The following is a 21,586-nucleotide window of genomic DNA, read 5'->3' on the forward strand; positions in this document are numbered from 1 at the left end:
TCTTCACACAAAAGAATTTTGCTTCCTCAGTCAACCAGATGATAATTCACAAAATACCAAATTCAAAGCCCAACACCAGTTTTCCCACCCTCTTTTAGGAATTTTATTTAAAAAAAAAAAAGGAAATTCTAAGAAAGTTTTCCACCCATAGTCTTAACCAACCATGACTATTTTACTTCTCCATGTTCCCCCTTCTGGTCCTTGTACTTTTACATGGATAATCTTTTTTAAAATTCATTTTTGTTTACATTACACACATATTTTTATGACTGTGTTCACATTTATGTAGGCTCCTCTTCTCCACTGCATTATCTAAGTTGTTCTATTTCGCTACACTGACCTCATAATATTTCAGTAGTTCTAATGGTCCCCAAGTTGACATATCAATGTTTCCTATGGCTAGAAAGTCAGATTGCTATACATTTTTCACTAATGAAGATAATTCTGCCATGAATAACTATGTATGCACAGTTTTTCCTTCTTTAAAATGATTTCCTTAAAATAAATTCCCAAAACTGGAAATAATGAATGAAAAAAATGATGTTCTTTATAGCCCTTGATAAATACTGCATATATAAATACTCTCATAATTTGGAAAATACATCCATTTTGCAAAGCCATATAAAAATAATTTTTATAATGGGACAAATTCTCTATTAAATACGTTTTTATAAGCGTATTTAATTAATTAAATTTAATTAAAATACTTGTTGATGTACTTTGTGTCCTATTATTTAATAGTGGTATACTCAAGACAACAGGGGAAATGACCAAGTAGGATGTGAAAAACCAATAAAATAAGCTGATGAAGCTATAAACCTGAGTGTACAATGCTCCATATATCATCTGAGTACCTCTAAAAACCATCCTTCCTTGTTCACAAATTAGCCTTTAATTTTCTAGTCATAATCATTCTAAGAGAAACAAACCAGAGACTAAGAGATAAGCTGCGGTGTCCAAAAGCTGGAGGATCTTCATTTATGACCGCCCACAGTCATAAACACTTTCTTACAGCTTGGCTGTTTCCCTTTCTTTGCTTGTGAAATGTCTTGACCACTCAATATGGGTTTTCTGCTGCCTTCCGTGGCCCTTACCTCCTCGGCTGAGTCAGTGGACCAGAAGCCTCTCTCTTCCCCGCTCAACCTCCAGCCCTTTGGCGTTTGGGCAGACACAGGCATCAGCTTCTCTGACTCTGCAGCACTGTTGCCTCTGTCTTGATTCCTCTGCTTTTTAGGCACAGTTTTCTTCTCTAAGAAAGCGTTCTTGTTCTCTGGCTTCCTGCTCTCTCTAGTGTCCTCAGCCTTTCTCGGGGTCTTCTTCTTCCTCCTGCCTCTGACATCGGTATCCTCCTCAGCACTCATGGCGCTGTCTAGCGGCTTCTCAAAGCCGTGCTCCAGCCCTGTGTCCTGCCCTGCTCTCTCTCTTGCAGTTTTAGTGTTTTGTTTCTCTTCTCTGCTGTCGGAATGTAGCCCTTCACTGTCATCCTCTGGAAAGGCAGAATCATTAAGTACACTTGATTCAGATTCCACCTGGGATTCGACACATTTTTCTTTTTTTGTTTTTCTATTTTCTTTGGGATCTTCTCTTGTTTTCGTCTTTAAATCTCTTATTTCACCCTTTTTAACTTTCTTTAATTCCTTTGTTTCTTTTACTTCATCTTTTTTAGGCTTTTTGGACTCCTTTAGTTCTTCTTTGGCTTCAGAAATTCTTTTCTTTGTCCTTAAATCAAAAACTAAACTTTCCAAGGAGCTCTCCAGGTCTGATTTGGACTTGTCTTTTAGCTTCCCGGCCTTTGCTTTTTTCTTTTTCAGATCATCTGGGCTCTTCTCTTCTCTCTGCCTTAATTTTTTCTTTTTCTTCTTTGGTGAAGTATCTTCTTTTGTCTCACTTTGCTGATCGCTATCAGAGTTCGCCTCAAATATGTCGTTATTTAAGGACAGTCTCTAGAAAATACAAAAAAGATTAAAATATTCATAAACATATTGATTTTAAAGGTTTTGAAAAGTAGTACTAATGAAATTTGGTAAGAATATATTTTGTTCCAAGCAGAATCTCAACTTCTTAAACCCGCTTACGTAAGCTGAAATCGTACGCTGCCTCTATCTCTGACTTAGCAAACAGGTCTTGGCAGTGAGGGCAAGTGTGAGTTTAGAAGGCAGGAGCGCACAGAAACACAGTGCTGCTGAGTGCCCAGCCCAAAGCAGGAGTGAGTGGACGCAGGTATGGTGGGCTGGAAATGATCTGAACTTCAACATTTCCAAAACCACCAAGAAAGTAATTTTTACAGACTTTCTTGGCTGCCAATAAAGTAGTTACCAATGCAAATACGAAACGTTTTCTAAGACCCTGGATCCCGGAATGTCCTTAAACTTGCTCCTACATTTGACAGTTATGTACAGAACAAGCAAGACTGCACACAAATCTTACTTCCCAAATTCATGTGTTATCTGAAATATTGCTTATGAAAAAATATTTTCCTATATTAAAATTGAAAAAAAGAAACTTAAGAATAAAGTACTTGTATAGACACAAAAACACTATGCAAAGTATTTTCAGTTCCCATTTCCCAAAACCACCGTATCCTAAATGACTTGGGGGTAGAGAGAAGGGATGGAAACGATAGCTTTTGTTTGTCTGTTTGTTTTACAAGACAGTCTCATTCTGTCGCCCAGGCTGGAGTGCAGTGACTTACTGCAACCCCTGCCTCCTGGGTCCTGGGTTCAAGCAATTCTCCTGCCTCAGCTTCATGAGTAGCTGGGATTACAGGCATGCGCCACCATGGCCTGCTAATTTTTGTATTTTTAGTAGAGACAGGGTTTCACCATGTTGGCCAGGCTGGTCTTGAACCCCTGACCTCAAATGATCCTGTCTTGGCCTCCCAAAGTGCTGGGATTACAGGGGTGAGCCACAGCATCTGACCAGATATACTTTAAAAATGTCTTCCCTACACTGCCTAAGAAATGGATGCCACCAAGGTTAACGAGTGGGAATATGGTGGCACTGACTTAACCTTTCCAATCTCCCTGAATCACCTCATAAAAAACAAGACAAGTAGGATAGCAAAACAAAACTCCCCGCAGACAGCTTTTGGTTTCGGTAAGTCCGAAGTCCATACCACGCAAGCCTTACCAAAACTAAAACAGTGGTAAGGCCCATGTGGTGTGGATGGTCACGCAGGGGAAGCGAAGGCAACAATCTGGAAAAGCCCAGGCGGGTCCTGCCTGAGAGAGCAGCTGCGGGGTGGGGCCTCATGCGCACTGGGCAAGGCAGGGGAGAAGGGGAGAGGTGGCTGGCCCCTCCCAGGCCCTGCAAAAGGGACCAGCGAAGCTCTCCTCAGGACTTCCAGGACCAAGCCACACAAGGAGGAAAAACTGCTAGGATTAGATTCCAAACCAAGTAGGCCGAGAAGACAGAAACAAAAGATCAAAAAAAATTGTTTTAATTAGCCAGGCTGACTATCCTAAAAACAACAGAAGCATACCAAAAAGACATGTCTATAAAATGGAAGAGAAAACAAACAAAAACTTCGGAGCATCAGGCAAAAAGACCCAAGTCACTTACAAGACAAATAAACTCAACTGGTCATCAAGAACAATGTTTTGTGCCAGATGATAATGGATTAATACAGTAAGACACCTGAGAAAAGAAAATGTGCACTAAGGAATCTGCAACTGGCGTTCAGATAGAAACGCTGCCAACAAACTGTTAGGAAACAAGTCGGTGAACTGTTCTTCAGAGCCTTCCTACCACAGAGGGGGGTCGCAAACTCTCGCATGCACCCCTGCTGGGGACTGATGCTCCAGCCAGAGTCCATACTTTGAGAAGCCCTGTACTAAAGCATGAGCTTCAGATAATCAAAAATGACTGGACAAACATCACCATAAGGACTGGTGGAAAACATTAATTATGTATTTGCTTCTAGGACTAAGACTGAATGAGGGTTGCAAGAGAGGCTGCTAGTATGCGTGACTAAATGTTCTAACAAGGTACAGTGTATCTAGAAAATAACAGGGGGAGACGTGGTGAGAACATACTGAAGGAATATTATGCTTGCTGATTATAGTTATTAAATGGGAGTAAAGGACAGTATTTCAAATCAGATATAGAGGGAGAGAGACGGCAGGGAGAAGATAGGTCCCAGTTAATTTCTAGTTTTATCCTTCAAACCACATTAAGTATTTTACATACTCAACAAAATTGCATCGGCAAGGATGGGGGAACCCTAAAACTGAATACAGACAGACAAATGAACCTGTTTATAAAACTGATAACCACACAGAAAAAAAAATTCAAGTAACTTCTGAACATTAAACACTGCATATATTCTAAGAACAAAAAGAACTGCAAATAAATGTGGAACTTTATCAAATAGGTTGATAAACAAATACTGTTTGTCGTTCATAGTAGAAAGGGCACAGCAAATCTGAGGTTAATTTCTCTGTATTGTAAGATTTAGTAAATAAGGACATGCAATACTGTTGTGACCAGAGCTCTCCTGGTAGGAAAAGGGAGAATACACAGGTCTCTGTGCTGACGGTGTGGTGACAGGTCGAGTTACAGAGGTCAGCAGGGATCTACTGAGGCTGGGATGTGCCACTGTGCCAGAAAAGAGAGCAGTGCTACCCTGAGAGGGAGCGCCAGGACACAGGGACTGGTATGAAGGAGTTCCCAGCTAAATGTGCAACAGTTTTAGCACCAATAGTAACATGTTGAATAAAAGCATCTCTAAGAATGTACTGGTGCCAAAAAAATGCCCATATTTGTTTTCTGAATAAAATATGTATTAATAAAAGATTATTTTAAAGTTAGGGCAAAAGGCAAAATTATCAGTATATGGTACCATCTTTAAAAGAAAAATCAGGTCGGGCACAGTGGCTCACACCTGCAATCCCACCCAACACTTTGGGAGGCCAAGGTGCAAGGATTACTTGAGGCCAGGAGTTCCTACCAGCCTGTCAACAGAGAGACCCTGTCTCTGGAAAAAAGAAAAGAAATGAGCCAGGCCTAGGGCGTGTATCTATAGTCCCAGCTGCTTGGGAGGCTGAGGTGGGAGGATCGTCACTTGAGCCCAGGAGGCTGAGGCTGCAGTAGGCCACGATTGTGCCACTGTACTCCAGCCTGGGTGACAGAGGCAAGACTCTGTATTTAAAAATAAATAAGTGAGAAGAAAAGAAAAAATGATATATCTATGTATAACCCGAAGGCAGATCAAGCACAGAAAACAGATTTTACCTATCTTTCTCTAATTGGAACTGTTTAGGGGTCTGACCCCTATGAGACATTCCATGTTTACTCAAAAAAGAAAAAAAGCTAAAAATACTACAATGTCGACAGAACAGTTCCGCAGAAGTCCATTAGTGTCACATAACATCACTCAAAGCTCACAGCAGACCAGTGGTCACCTTATGAAGACACTTGCTTTACTAAGTGATTGCTCCACTTACTAACCCAGTGCGGGCCCAGTGTATGGTAGTCATGCAGCAAACACACGTGCTCAGTAAATGCCAGGCACTTCTGCTATTGCTATTATTATTATTATTAACAACGAATGCACACAGTCAAAACTAAAACTAATATTGTTTTGGTCATTTAAAAAAGACTACGTATTTTAAAAAACATAGGTGAAACTTAAATTGTAGGGAGAAAGATCAACGTTCAGCCTATAAAATAACGAGAATCATTCTCTTAATGTGAGATATCTTCACTATATATAGTTCTTTTTTTTTCTTTTTTTTTTGAGATGGAGTCTCGCTCTGTCGCCTAGGCTGGAGTGCAGTGGCACCATCTCGGCTCACTGCAAACTCCACCTCCCGGGTTCACGCCATTCTCCTGCCTCAGCCTCCCGAGTAGCTGCGACTATAGGCGCCCACCACCACACCTTGCTAATTTTTTGTATTTTTTAGTAGAGACGGGGTTTCATTGTGTTAGCCAGGATGGTCTCAATTTCCTGACCTCATGATCCACTCGCCTCAGCCTCCCAAAGTGCTGGGATTACAGGCGTGAGCCACCGTGCCCAGCCTTCACTATATAGTTCTAAGTTTTTTTTGTTTTTTTTTTTAAACCAGGTCCTCACCAGATAATTTGTTTTAACTAGCAGAAAAAGCAGGCATAAGACATAGGTTGATAATGCAAAATAAATATAATAAAATATACAAAATCTAGTTGTTCATATCATGGACGAACAAATGACAGTTTGGCATGTCTCTTTTTTCTCCACTTTTACCTTACTCTTAACTTAAAGGAAAGTATCAATATTCATCTCCAAACTATTCTTGTTTGTCAACTGCAACTGTAGGTTGGATACAGAAAGAAGAACCCAGCAAAAATCACTGAAAGCAGTCTGTGAGAATTGGCTACGTGGAATTTACACTAAGGAATACTGTACACTTCATTATTTGTAAATCACTTACTACACATACTTAAAAGAGTTAAAATTTACAATAGATTTATGTACATAAAAACAAGTATGAGACAAAACATAGTACCTGAATATCCTTCCTGACTGCTTTGGCTTTGTTCTCTGCAATTTTCTTCCTAAACTCAAGAAGCACTTCTTTACAGTCCTCCAGGTGAATCTCGGGCTCCCAGGTATCGTCATCCGACGTATAGCCTTTCCAGCGAACTTTGTAAAGAACTTTACCCTGTTATAGAAAATAAAAGGAGGCAAATAAAGCAGATCACTAACTTGATTAAATTTCAAAAAAAAAAAAACAAAACTGAGAAGACATGAACGAACTTGAAAATTGCTTCTAAATGGAAATTATCACATTATAAAGTACATCCATCTCCTGAGAAAAATGGCTTAATAAACAAAGTATCGACCAGGCGCAGTGGCTCAGGCCTGTAATCCCAGCACTCTGGGAGGTCAAGGTGGGCAGATTGCTTGAGCCCAGGAGTTTGAGAACAGCCTGACCAACATGGTGAAACCTCATCTCTACTAAAAATACAAAAATTATGGGCCAGGCGCAATGGCTGACGCCTGTAATCCCAGCACTTTGGGAGGCCGAGGCAGGCGCATCACCTGAGGTCAGGAGCTGAAGACCAGCCTGGCCAACGTGATGAAACCTTGTCTCTATTAAAAAATACAAAAAAATTAGCTGAGTGTGGTGGCGGGCGCCTGTAATCCCAGCTACTTGGGAAGCTGAGGCAGGAGAATCGCTTGAACCCAGGAGGCAGAGGTTGCAGTGAGCCAAGATCACGCCATTGCACTCCAGCTTGAGCAACAAGAGCAAAACTCTGTCTCAAAAAAAAAAAAAAAAAAATGATGGTGGTGCGCACCTGTAGTCCCAGCTACTTGGTAGGCTGAGGCAGGAGAATCACTTGAATCCAGGAGCCAGAGGTTGCAGTGAGCAGGGATTGGGCCACTGCACTCCCGCTTGGGCAAAAGAGCGAGATACCATCTCAAAAAAAAAAAAAAAATTAGCTGGGCACGGTGGCATGCAACTGTGGTCCAAGTTACTTGGGAGGCAGAGGTGGGCAGATTACTTAGGCCCAGGAGATGGAGATTGCAGTGAGCCAAGATGGTGCCATTGCACTCCAGCCTGGGCAACAGGCTGGTGTAGAAAACAAAAGAGAGAGAAATGAAAAGAAAAAACCGTCTGTCATTGTTCTGTTTTTCATAAACCAAAGACTGAAGTCCTATTCTGATTCCATAAAGCGGTATGTAATTCTTGAAAAGCAATGAAAAATAGAAAAGATAGGAAGAACCAAATAATAAATAGATACTGGTAATAATTTGATCTACTTCCTTCACCTGTTACATTAATACATATTTAGAATGTTTTTAAAACATTAGGATAATACTATAATTTTTAATATTGCTTTTTCACTTATGTATCAAGCACTTTTTGTTATAACTTTTCTTTTTTTTTTTTTGAGACGGAGTCTTGCTCTGTAGCCCGGGCTGGAGTGCAGTGGCCGGATCTCAGCTCACTGCAAGCTCCGCCTCCCGGGTTCACGCCATTCTCCTGCCTCAGCCTCCGGAGTAGCAGGGACTACAGGCGCCCGCCACCTCGCCCGGCTAGTTTTTTGTATTTTTTTTAGTAGAGACGGGATTTCACGGTGTTAGCCAGGATGGTCTCGATCTCCTGACCTCGTGATCCGCCCGTCTCGGCCTCCCAAAGTGCTGGGATTACAGGCTTGAGCCACCGCGCCCGGCCTGTTATAACTTTTCAAACGATTTTTAGTGACTTAAGATTATTCCATCATACAAATACAACAAAAAATACTACAAAAATGCTCCCTTTGTTACCATGGTGGTTTAGATCATTTCCATTTTTTTTTTCTGTACTTATAAATAAAGCTGTAATATCCCTGTGTATCTCTCATTAAGCAGTTAGAATAAATTCCCAGAAAGGAGATCAATGGGGTAAAAAAAAAACCCAGCCATTTCCAGGGTTGGTGGCAGCCAGGCGTGGTGGTAGGCACCTAGAGTCCCAGATACTTGACAGGCTGAAGTGAGAGGATTGCTTAAGCTCAGGAGTTCGAAGTCAGCCTGGGCAACATAGTGAAATCCCATCTCAAAAAAAAAAAAAAAAAAAAAAAAGGCAAGCCATGTAAAGATTAAAACGCACTGCCAAATGCCTTCCAGAAGAAATGCTCAAATTTACACTACACCAGATACAAGAGTCCATCTCTCTACATCAGGGGTCAGCAAACCACAGCAGGGCCTGCCTCCTGTTTTTGCCCATCTTGTGATCTTAAGAATCGTTCTGTATTTTTAAATATTAAAGGGAAATCAAGAGAATTACATTCATCAAGTGCTTCACAATGTGTCATGCACTGTCTTAATCTTTACATTTATTAGTTCATCATTAATATTTACAACATCCCCATGAACTAGGTAGTATTACTCATTTTATAGATGAGAAAACTAAAGCTTCTAGATAAAGTAGTCAAAGAGCACACAGCTAATGGGTAGTTCAGCTGAAATTCAAACCCAGAGTCTTACCCTAGAGCCTGTTTTTGTTTGTTTGTTTGTTGAGACAGGGTCGCCCAGGCTGGAGAGCAGTGGCATGATCTCGGCTCACTGCAACCTCTGCCTCCCGGGTTCAAGTGATTCTCATTGCTCAGCCTCCCAAGTAACTGAGATTACAGGTGGGCACCACCATGCTCCGCTGAGTTTTGTATTTTTTAGCAGAGACGGGTTTCGGCATGTTCAGGCTGGTTTCAAACTCCTGGGCTCCAGAGACCTGTCCACCTTGGCCTCCCAAAATGCTGAGATTATAGGCATGAGCCTCTACACCCGGCCCATAAAATTCTTAACACAGGAGTAAGTTTTCATGACTTTGGATTTGGCAATGTGTCCGTAACTCGGGACCTCAGTTTTTAAAATATGTTTTAATCACCTTATTTTTCTTCCTTCCCTCCTCTCTTACCCCTTAATTCCTTCCCTCTCTAGACACTCTCTTCCAGCGATGCATGCTTATCTAATTATGCTCTTGCTTAAGTAATTCCAGAGGTTAGGCCAGGCACAGTGGCTCATGCCTGTAATCCTAGCACTCTGGGAGGCCGAGGCAGGTGCATCACGAGGTCAGGAGTTTGAGACCAGCACGACCAACATGGTGAAACCCCGTCTCTACTAAAAACACAAAAATTAGCCGGGTGTGGTGGCAGGTGCCTGTAATCCTGGCTCCTCAGGAGGCTGAGGCAGGAGAATCACTTGAACCCAGGAGGCGGAGGTTGCAGTGAGCCGAGATCGCACCACTGCATTCCAGCCTGGGCGACAGCAAGATTCCATTTCAAAAAAAAAAAAAAGAAAGAAAAAGAAGAAGAAATTCCAGAGCCTAATCTCAAACAAACCAGGCACTGTAGAATCCTCCTGCTCAGGAGGAGTGGCAAGCAACTAGGCTACCACCAGCGCCAACCAGACCTCCAGATGGGTGACTACCCAAAAGAGCCATCCAAACACACACACACAGACCCTGCACCACTCCCCCATGTCTCCCATACCAAGCTGCCCTTTAAAAACCCTATGGTAATTTCTTTTTTTTTTTTTTTGAGACAGAGTCTTGCTGTGTTGCCCAGGCTGGAGTACAGTGGCGCAATCTCGGCTCACGGCAACCTCTGCCTCCTGGGTTCAAGCAATTCTTCTGCCTCTGCCTCCCAAGTAGCTGGGATTACAGGCATGCACCACCACGCCTGGGTAATTTTTGTATTTTCAGTAGAGATGGGATTTCACCATGTTGGCCAGGCTGGTCTTGAACTCCTGACCTCAAGCGATCGGCCTGCATTGGCCTCCCAAAGTGCTGGGATTACAGGTGTGAACCACCGCACCCAGCCCCCTATGGCAAATTTTAAAATTTAAGATGTTCTTTGTGGTAACAGTCCACCATCTTCTCAGTTTTGCTGGCTTTCTGGATAAATCCGCTTTTCTCTCATCAACCCTCGTCTCATGTCTGGTTTTCAAGTGGCAAGCAGCCAACCCTGGGTTCGGCTACAGATTCTCTGATACGCCATCAAAAGCCCAAACAAAAAGAAAAAATAGATAAACTATATTTTATCAAAATTAAAAACTGTTGGGCATCAAAGGACATTACCAACAGGTGAAAAGATAGCACGCAGAATGGGAAAAATATTTGCATATCATATACCTGATAAGGAATTAATATCCAGAATATATAAACACAACACATGAAAAGATGATCAACATCATTTGTCCTTAGGGAAATGCAAGTCAAAACCACAAAATGAGACACTACTTCACACCTTTAGATGGCAAAAAAAAAAAAACAAAACAGAAAATAGCAGGCATTAGTAAGGATGTAGAGATATCGGAACCTTCTTACATTAGTGTTTGGAACGTAAAATGGTATAGCTGCTATGAAAAATCATCAGGCAGTTTCTAAAACAATTAAACATTGAATCATCCTGTGACACAGCAATTCCAAAAGTAGTCCCTATTTTTCAATTCCAAAAGGATTGAAACAAATATTTGTACACCAGTGTTCACTGCAGCATTGTTCACAACAGCCAAGAGGTGGAAGCGACCCGAGTGTCCGCTGACGGACACATAAAGCGGGGTCTCCCCACACAGTGGAAAATTATTCAGCCCCAAAAACGATGGAGATCCCAACACATGCTACAACACAGATGAATCTTGAAAATATTATGCTACAAAACACAAAAGGATATTTATGATTCCACTTACATGAGGTACTTAGAATAGGCAAATTCATTGAGACAGAAAGTACATTAGAGGCTACCAGGGACTTGAGGTAGGCAGGATGGGTACTCTTCAATCATACTCACACTGCCCTTCAGTTATTCAGCCATCTGTGTAAAAAGACCAAGTACCAGTACTGCTTAATGGCTACAGAGTCTCTGGAAAGACGAAAAGGTTTTAGAAATAGTAGTGTTGCGGCCGGGCGCGGTGGCTCAAGCCTGTAATCCCAGTACTTTGGGAGGCCGAGGCGGGTGGATCACAAAGTCAGGAGATCGAGACCATCCTGGCTAACATGGTGAAACCCCGTCTCTACTAAAAATACAAAAAACTAGCCGGGCGTGGTGGTGGGCGCCTGTAGTCCCAGCTACTCGGAGGCTGAGGCAGGAGAATGGCGTAAACCCGGGAGGCGGAGCTTGCAGTGAGCCGAGATCGGGCCACTGCACTCCAGCCTGGGTGACACAGCAAGACTCCGTCTCAAAAAAAAAAAAAAAAAAAAAAAAAAAAAAGAAATAGTAGTGTTGCTTGCACAGCTTGGTGAATGCAGTGAATGCTGCTGCACTGCATACTAAGAAATGGCTGAAATGGCTAATTTTACGATATATATACATAACCACAATAAAACATTAATTACCTGTTGTGTCTTTTACCCATTTTCTTGCTCATCTGTAAGAATCTCTCTAATACTTTTAAAGGCAATTAAATCTTTGTAATATATATTGCAAAGTTTTGCTTCTTCAGATGTCTGGTTTATCTTTTCTGCTCAATACCCAATCTCACTGAGAATCAGGAATATAAAACCTGACTGTCAACATGAACTGCACAGCACCATTCTAGCTACACACTTAACACTTGCCCGATTTTCTTCACACCACCACCAAGGCAATAAACTTTCCAAGCGAAGTGCCAAGAACTGCTCCCACCCATTTTACCCTTCAATCGTACCCATACTGCCCTTCAATCATTCAGTTATCTGTGTAAAAAGATCAAGTACGAGCACTGAGTAGAATCTGAACTCAAGAAATATCAGAAAAAGAACAGATTGAAAATCTTAACTTTTTTTTTTTTGAGATGGAGTCTTGCTCTGTCAGGCTGGAGTGCAGTGGTGCGATCTTGGCTCACTGCAACCTCCGCCTCCTGGGTTCAAGTGATTCCCCTGCCTCAGCCTCCCGAGTAGCTGGGACTACAGACGCACACCACCATGCCCGGCTAATTTTTTGTATTTTAGTAGAGACGGGGTTTCACCATGTTGGCCAGGATGGTCTCGATATCCTGACCTCATGATCCGTCCGCCTTGGCCTCCCAAAGTGCTGGAAATACAGGCGTGAGCCACCACTCTTGGCCTCAAAATCTTAACTTTTAAAGATAAGCCTGAAAAGTCTTAAAATCTTAAAATAATAGTTAAGAGTACATCAATGCAGTCTTATTGTTCAGCTACATTAAATGGGTGGGAAGATGGTGATTTTATCCATTGAGAATATATGCATATTCTTTCGGGCAAAATAATATACAAAAGGAAAACTATTGTATACAACTTTGTAAGAGCTTCTGTCTTCTGTAAAAGCATAATTAAAACTGAAGAAATTAAAGATGAGACAGCACAGCTAAGCTTGCATGAATGGGGGAAAGAAAAGAAATGTTAGTCAATAGCATGCAGAACTGCCTAGAAGAAAGCAATATATTTGGTTTTAGAATAAACATCAGGGCCAGGAGCGGTGGCTCATGCCTGTAATCCCAGCACTTTGGGAGGCCAAGGTGGGTGGATGACGAGGTCAGGAGATCAAGACCATCCTGGCCAACACAGTGAAACCCTATCTCTACTAAAAATACAAAAAATTAGCCAGGCATTGGGGTGCGCACCTGTAGTCCCAGCTACTCAGGAGGCTGAGGTAGGAGAATTGCTTGAACCCGGGAGGCAGAGGCTGCAATGAACTGGGATCACACCACTGCACTCCAGCCTGGGTGAGAGAGTGAAACTCTGTCTCAAAAAAAAAAAAAAGAATAAGCATCATATGAAGAGTTATTATAAACTGCAAATGAATATGCTAATTTTATCAGTAACAGGTCATGGGAACAAAAATGATCCTTATTTGTGTGTGTGCATAAAAATGGTGGTAAATTCATTATTCAACATAGCCCTTAAAAACACCACTTTCAAATGGGCCAGACAAAAATGTATATAAACTGAAAAAAAAGACAAATAGATAAATGATTAACAACTGGAGAATCGGGGTGAAGGTACACGAGAGTCTATCTAATTCTTACAACATTTCTGATAATTTTTAAAAAGCAGTGGAGACTAGAAAACTACCTTTTACATTAACATAGTGATTAATCTAATTCTAGTTATCAATGAAATTTGAGCTAATTGATGAGAAGGAGGATATTAAGAACAATTTTCAATAGCTCCAGATTTAATTTACTGATAATTGTTACCCTTTACTTCAACTGGTGTGCTTCATTCATTCACTCATTCAACAAATAGTTATTGAACGTAGCCACTATGTTTCAGGAACCTTTTGAGTTTTAGGAGCATGGCAGTATACAAATACAGATGAAATCCCTGAATTCCATGTCCTTGTATGGAGTCATGTAAATCAAAAAAATTGTCCAGGGTTTTGCCACGTATTAGGAAATTGCATGATGGCCCTAGGATTTATAAATTTGACTTCAAAATTCCAGAGGTAGTCTATTTCTTGGTGGCCAAAGTTTCCTTTAATCAGTGAGCCAAACCAAAAGGCAGGCCCCTGTTCTACCAGATCATATACACTAGAGCAACAGTTTAAAATGTTTGTTAAAAATATAAAAAAACTGGTCTGGCACAGTGGCTCACACCTGTAAATCCCAGCACTTTGGGAGGCCAAGGGTGGAGGATCACTTGAGCCCAGGAGTTCAAGGCCAGTATGGGCAACGTAGGGAGACCCCATCTCTACAAAAAATTAAAATATTAGTCGCAGTAGAGCACACCTATAGTCCCATCTACTTGAGAGGCTGAGGTGGCAGGACTGTTTGAGCCTGGGAGGTCAAGGCTGCAGAGAACCATGATTATGCCAATGCACTCCAGCCTGGGCAACAGAGAACTTGTCTCAAAAAAAAAAAAAAAAAAAAAAAGGAAATTAAGCAATATACAGTATTAGAATTTAATTTTCTGCTTACTCTATTACCCCAAATAAATTATAATAATTTGGAATAGTGGTGTATGCATGTATTTCCACAGTTCTTATGTTAATTATTCACACATATAGTTAGAATCAAGAAATATTACGAACTAGTAAAAAGTGAATCAATTCTAAGTGTTTCTGATTATAGACTATAGACTAGACTATAAGGAGGCCTAACAAACCGCTAGCAGGGCCCTTAAGTTTGTCAATGGCTAGGTGGCTAACTAACCGGCTGGTTCACTCAGCAGTGAAGAGAAAACTGCCATAGTCCTGTTCCGCTAAACACCTTTTGTATTAGTCCATTTTCATACTGCTACGAAGAAATACCCGAGACTGGGTAATTTATAGAGGAAAGAGGCTTAATTGACTCAGTTCAGCATGGCCGGGGAGGCCTCAGGAAACTTATAATCATGGTGGAAGGCAAAGGAGAAGCAGGCACCTTCTTCACAGGGTGGCAGGATCGAGTGAGTGCAAGCAGGGGAAATGCCAGACGCTTATAAAACCACCAGATTGAGACTCACTATCACAAGAACAGCATGGGAGAAACCATTCCCATGATCCTACCTCCACCTGGTCCCGCCCTTGACACGTGGGGATTATGGGGAATACAACAAGATGAGACTCTGGGTGGGGACACAGCCAAGCCATATCACCTTCAATCTTTTTTTTTTTTTTTTTTTTTTTTTTTTTGAGACAGAGTCTCGCTCTGTTGCCCGGGCTGGAGTGCAGTGGCGCGATCTCAGCTCCCTGCAAGCTCCGCCTCCCGGGTTCCCGCCATTCTCCTGCCTCAGCCTCCCGAGTAGCTGGGACTACAGGCGCCCGCCACCTCGCCCGGCTAGTTTTTTTGTATTTTTTAGTAGAGACGGGGTTTCACCATGTTAGCCAGGATGGTCTCGATCTCCTGACCTCGTGATCCGCCCGTCTCGGCCTCCCAAAGTACTGGGATTACAGGCTTAAGCCACCGCGCCCGGCCACCTTTAATCTTATAAACTCCTTCACAAGAGCACCTAAAAATGCAAGAACTTGAATTTTAACTCACAGCACTAAAGCCTAATTGCCTTACACATATAAGTTTCTTAGTTTCACCCTCTTTAGACTGGTGAGGCTTTAGGTACACAATGCTTACAATCTTTGAGGCTGGCAAAATTAAACACTGTATGAATGAGAATCATCTTAATTCTAAAGATTTTTATCCTTGTAGCCAATTTTTTTTTTTTTTTTTTTTTTTTTTTTTGAGATGGAGTCTCCCTCTGTCGCCCGGGCTGGAGGGCATCGCCCAGGCTGGAGGGCAGTGGCACAATCTCGTCTTACTGCAACCTCCGCCTCTGGGGTTCAAGCAATTCTCCTGCCTCAGCCTCCTGAGTAGCTGGGATTACTGGCGCTCGCTACCTCGCCCAGCTAATTTTTGTATTTTTTTGTATTTTAGTAGAGACAGGGTTTCACCATGTTGGCCAGGCTGGTTTCGAACCCCTGACCTCGTGATCTGCCCGCCTCAGCCTCCCAAAGTGCTAGGATTACAGGCATGAGCCACTGCGCCCGGCCCTAGCCAAATGTTTTTCAAATACCTCCTGCATGCCTAGTATTGTGTTAAATGCAAGTGATACAAAATAGTCTAACAGTGGCTCCTCCTTTCACCTCAAGGTGCTTACAATATATTTGGAGAAATTATACATAAAACATTTCCATCTTTATTGCAATTAACAATATTAATGACATCAGATCTTAATTACTTAACTCCCCACAGACAGGAAAAGTTTCCCCTGTTAGCAACTCTGTATGCTTCAATTAATCTCAATATTGTCCGGACCTAACACAGCACCTGGCATACAGTAGTTGATTTAAAAAATGCTGAATGAATAGGCAAAAAAATGACACAAGGCAGCATATGACCAATGGGAAATAAGAGACAATGAAAAGAACACAACATAGAGAATGACCACTGTGGGGCCCTTTGGGTACCTCACATCCATCTACTGAAAAAGATGATTTTCTTATTGTCCATGTTTCCCCTTGGATTAAAGGAGCCCACATAAAGCAGGAGAGACAGAGAAAGAACGATAATGGCTTACATGCCTTCACAGAGGTCAATACAAAAAGTAAAAAGGGCAGAGATGAGAAGAAGCTCCTCCCTCTGCAGAGGTTAGGGTCAAAAAAAGCTTTCCCAGAGAACTACACCCCGAGGCCTTGGAAGATGGAGTAAGATTCCACCAGAAGAAGAGGGCAGAGAACTGTCCAGGCCAGGAGAACAGGAAACACCAAGGCATGGTGTGATGAATTTCAAGTATGTCTGTGTGGCTGCGATCTATACAACGCATAGGGGAGGGAGGGATGATGCTGATCAGCTTATGAAGGCCTTTCAATGCCACCCTCTGGGTAAGATTGAGATTTTACTCCTAGGGCAAATGAAAATTCCGGAAGATTTTAAACCAGGGAGTCAGTTAAGGTTTTGGAAACCACTGCAGCGATGGCGAGGACAGTGGACCATGACGAGAAGCATTACTTCACTATCCCATCACTCCAAAGGGCAGCAGCTCCAACCACATGCCCCAATACTGGCGACTACAGAAGCCCTTCACCAGCTGCCTGCAGCCTTGCGATCACCACACACCACATCCCAGACTGCTTCGTCTCTTAGGCCAAAGCGATCCTGCAAAATTCGCTGAAGCTTCCCTCCCAGACTCGGTCCTAAGCGTGCACTCGGAAACGTCACTTCGCTTTTCCCACGATTTCGCGTGCTTGCACTCAACTCTCACATTCCTCCCCTGCCCCTGTTTTGGGTCCGCCCGCGCTGTTTCCAGCTCGCGTCCTCCCCGTCGGGCCCGCAGCTCCCCGCCCATCCCGCGCCGGGGCCCCCCCACGTACCCCCTCGGTCTTCATGTCCAGGATCTTCTCCACCTCGAACACATCCTCGCCGTCCTCCTCGCTGTCGCCAAAGGCCTCCGCTCCTCTCGCGGCTGCGTCATTATCCTCGCCCACGACTCCAACTCCTTCGACTTCGGCCAACTCCTCAGTGCTGTCGGCAGCTGTCACAGGGACTGCGGCCACACTCGCTCCCTCCGCAACCGGCTCCATCCCGGCAGCTCCGCAAACCGCCGTGGAAAACCCGCTGCGACACACACACCCCAGCAGCCCCTCGCGTTCCGCGCTCGGCCCTACTCCACATCGGCGGCGTAACGGAAGCCGACCAATGGCGGGCTCGGACCCTAGAGTGACAGGAACAGAAGCCAGTCGTGGAAAGGCGGGCGCGGCGCAGCTACGCGGAGCCCGCGGGAAGCAGGTGGGCGGGGCAGGGAGGGCGCCCCGGGCGGAAGAGCGTCGAGACGGCGGGTAGCTGTGGCGGAAAAGGTCGAGGATGGGAGGGGAGCGGGCGAGGCGGGCGACGCTGGGGAGGAGGAGGGTCGTGCGGGCGGAGGGCTCCCAGGGCGGAGGGCGGCCCGGAGGAGCTGACAGTGCCTGATCCCCCGGCGAGGAAGCCTCAGGTGCGGGCGCCGGGAGGGCCGGAGCCGCGGACTTTCTAGGAAAGGGAACCCCGCTGCTGCGGAAACCCCAGCCGAGCGGACCGGCCTCCCAGAAGTCATATAGGATTTTGGTAGGTTTAGCACGTGTGGATGATCCAATCAAACATAACTCACAGTGTTCGTGTATTTTAATGAGTGTTGTTTAAAGACAAGGAAACGTAGCGGCCCAAAAAGCATCCTTTTTTCAAGTTCTAGCGCCCTTTGCGTTTTCGTTGAAAATATCGGAGAAGGACGTGATGAAAAGTATTTGTTCACGTTGCGAAGAGTTGACAAAAATTACGCCACCCAAAGTTAGCGAAAAACTGCTAGGAAGATACACTTAAGGATAATGTGTTTTTCTCACTTTGAATTTCGGATATGCAACTGAAATCTTTATGGCATCAAACTCTCTGTTTTTGTTTCTTTGAACACTGGACTTAATTTGTAAGATAAGCCTCATTGTCAAGTCTCTGAGCTTTAACTGAAGCATAATCTATAGTCCGGCAAATCCTTTCGCAGAGAATCACCAGATCTTCGAGTTGACTCAATGATATATTTTTTTTCACTCAGCTTTAATAGGATAGTACTCGATGATATACTGTTGAGCTTATTAAATGCATCCTATGTACCATCACTACAGAAGGCATTAGTAACAAATACAAAGATCAGCAGAGCGGAGTATGCCTTCCTAGGACCCACAGGAAGGAGTCCCAGGAAGACACACACCAATACTAACAATTAGGTATTTTAAAACTGTAAAAATATTACCCATATAATTAGTTGATGGGAGACAGCTCATTTTTACAGAATTCCAGATAAATATAGAAGAAAAGTTGGAATTAGAAAAATCACAATAATGTGTGCACAAGATCTAGGGAACAAAGCATTATAGGAAAGGGTGATGAGGAACTGGATATTCACAAGGCACTATTGATCCACAGATTACTTGTTGGTTGTAGGGGAAATCTAGCTTCACATTTGAAAGTCCACTGATCAATGTTAGCATTACTAAAAGTGGAACAACCAGACTGTATGCTTTCTGTTGACAGAAATGTTGATCCTTAATATGCTCAGGCCTTTAAGTGTAATTTCCAGTTACAGGAAAGAAGAAAAGGGAAAGAAGAAAAGGAAACAAATCAGACAAATCCAGAATGTGGGATATCCTATTGGACAACTGACTGTTTCTTCCAATTAAAGGTAAAAGAGGGAGGAGAAGATTGTTCTAGATTTATAACAATTTGAGATGAAAAACATGGCAACATTTAAAATATTTTAAATCTTAATGGGTTTATTATACTATTCTCTGCTTTTATGTGTTTTTAAATAAAATTTAAGTACATATATTCATGATAAAATTTTCAATTAAAAAATACATAAGGCCAGGCCTGGTGGCTCATACCTGTAATCCCAGAACTTTGGGAGGCTGAGGTGGGAGGATCATCTGTGCTCAGGAGTACGTGACCAGGCTGAGCAATGTGGCAAAACTGTCTCTACCAAAAATACAAAAAATTGGGCATGGTGGTGCATGCCAGTGGCCCCAGCTACTTGTGAGGTTGAGGTAGGAGGATCCGTTGAGTCTGGGAAGCAGAGGTTGCAGTGACCTGAGATTGCACCACTGCACTGCACTCCAACCTGGGGGACAGAGTGTGACCTTGTCTCAAAAAAAAAAAAAAAAAAAAAAATATATATATATATATATATATATATATATATGTCTGTCTGTCAGGCACAGTGACTCATACCTGTAATCCCAATCCCAGTGAGTGATTTGGGAGGCTGAGGTGGAGGATCACCTGAGACCTTGAGGCCAGGGGTTCAAGACCAGCCTGGGCAATATAGTGAGACCCCATCTCTACAAAGATAAAAAAAAAAACAAAAAAACTAGCTGGGCGTGGTGGCACGCACCTGTAGTCCCAGCTATTTGGAGGCTGAGGCAGGAGGATTGTGGCTTGCCTGAGCACCACTGCACTCCAGCCTCGATGACACAGAGTAAGATCCTGTATTAGTCCTTCTTCATACTGCTATAAAGAACTGCCAGAGACTGGGTAACTTATAAAGGAAACAGGTTTGGCCGGGCGCGGTAGCTCAAGCCTGTAATCCCAGCACTTTGGGAGGCCGAGATGGGCGGATCACGAGGTCAGGAGATCGAGACCATCCTGGCTAACACGGTGAAACCCTGTCTCTACTAAGAAATACAAAAAATAGCCGGGCGAGGTGGCAGCGCCTGTAGTCCCAGCTACTCGGGAGGCTGAGGCAGGAGAATGGCGTGAACCCGGGAGGCGGAGCTTGCAGTGAGCTGAGATCCGGCCACTGCACTCCAGCCTGGGCTACAGAGCGAGACTCCGTCTCAAAAAAAAAAAAAAAAAAAGGAAACAGGTTTAATTCACTCACAGTTCGGCTTGGCTGGGGAGGCCTCAGGAAATGCCGAGACCAGCTCAGTCCGGGAGCTATTTATGAAGCAAAATCAAGAATACTTCGTTAATAATTTGACATGGCAGGAGAGAGCAGAGGTAAGGATGATTCCTAAGTTTCTAGTTTAAGTACTGTATGGCAGCAGGTGTTATCTTTTTGTTGTTTAAGGAACACGGTGGTAAAGCAGGTTTTGGAGAGGAAGATCAAAAAAGTCCAGTTTTGGGCCAGGTGTGATGGCTCATGCCTGTAATCCCAGCACTTTGGGAGGTCCCAGGTAGGTGGATCACCTGAGGTCAGGAGTTTGAGATCAGCCTGGTTAACATGGTGAAACCCCGTTTCTACTAAAAATACAAAAATTACCCAGGCATGGTGGTGCGCACCTGTAATCCCAGCTACTGGGGAGGCAAAGGCAGGAGAATAGCTTGAACTGAGATCGCACCACTCCACTCAAGCCTGGGCAACAGAGTGAGACTCCATCTCCAAAAAAGAAAACAAAAAAGTCCAGTTTTGAGGTACGTACAAAGTAACAGTGTGCTAAGCAATATAAGCAAGATGGAGAATAGGAAACCCCAGACCCTCATCCTCCCACAGAAACATCAGCTTAACAACATCATATGGACAAAACTGCCTTTCTGAGAACTCCAAAAACCAGTCGAGAGTTTGCAGCACCCAAAGGTGCACAAAGCCAAGAGATGCAACAGGTAGGAAACTGTGTGGCATTTTACTTGCCATCGGTAAAGATAAGCAAGGACAATTGTCATAGTTACAGCAAGACAAGCGAGGATTTACAGTCAAAGAGCAGAGTGCAGGGCGGTGGTGGGGTGGGGTGGAGGCGGGCATTGGATGGAAAATTACTAAGAGGCAACGTCAAGGGAAGGGTGACATTCTGGTAAAACTGATGTGACAGGATTCTTGCTGAAGGCAGGCCAGGGTGATCGAATGTCATCTGGAGGATGGTGGAGGATGATGAATTTGATTAGATGTCAAGAGTGGAGGATTCTTGCTAAGACTGCAAGAAACAGTTTTGTGATGCAAAGATGAATACAGGAGCTCAAAGGTCAAGTCCTGGTTAAGTAGAGGGTTCAGAGGAATCTGACTAAAGTGAGGTCAAGGAGAGATTATTTGTCACCCTAGCTATTCCCTATCCCTAGCACATTGTGGTATAATTGGGAGAAAATTTCCAATCCTCTTCTCCCTCAAGAGAGAAAAAGAGAAAGGAACCAACCATGAGTCCAATGCGCAGGCCTTTTGACAGTCTGCCTAAGGAGCAGATTTCTCTCTCTCCTGACTTGCAGTGCTGATGGGAACAGCGGGTTAAATGCCAGGCTGGGATCACTGAGATCAAAGGTGAGCGC

General features: G+C 43.4%; 1 protein-coding gene across 3 annotated transcripts in view; it reads right to left on the minus strand.

Annotated features, from left to right (window-relative positions):
• MPHOSPH8 (M-phase phosphoprotein 8) overlaps positions 1-17,486 on the minus strand; it is a 35,079-nt gene extending 17,593 nt beyond the window's left edge. For all 3 annotated transcript variants that reach the window (XM_050766483.1, XM_050766482.1, XM_050766481.1), the window contains exons 1-3: positions 17,185-17,486; positions 6,486-6,641; positions 1,095-1,943 (exon numbers count right to left, since the gene is read on the minus strand). In XM_050766483.1, coding sequence (XP_050622440.1) covers positions 1,095-1,943; positions 6,486-6,641; positions 17,185-17,394 — 1,215 coding nt within the window. In that variant the 5' untranslated portion in view covers positions 17,395-17,486. The remainder of the gene's footprint in view (positions 1-1,094; positions 1,944-6,485; positions 6,642-17,184) is intronic.
• Between the last annotated feature and the right edge of the window lie 4,100 nt (positions 17,487-21,586).

Source organism: Macaca thibetana, chromosome 17, assembly GCF_024542745.1.
Source record: "Macaca thibetana thibetana isolate TM-01 chromosome 17, ASM2454274v1, whole genome shotgun sequence".
Classification (NCBI taxonomy): domain Eukaryota; kingdom Metazoa; phylum Chordata; class Mammalia; order Primates; family Cercopithecidae; genus Macaca; species Macaca thibetana.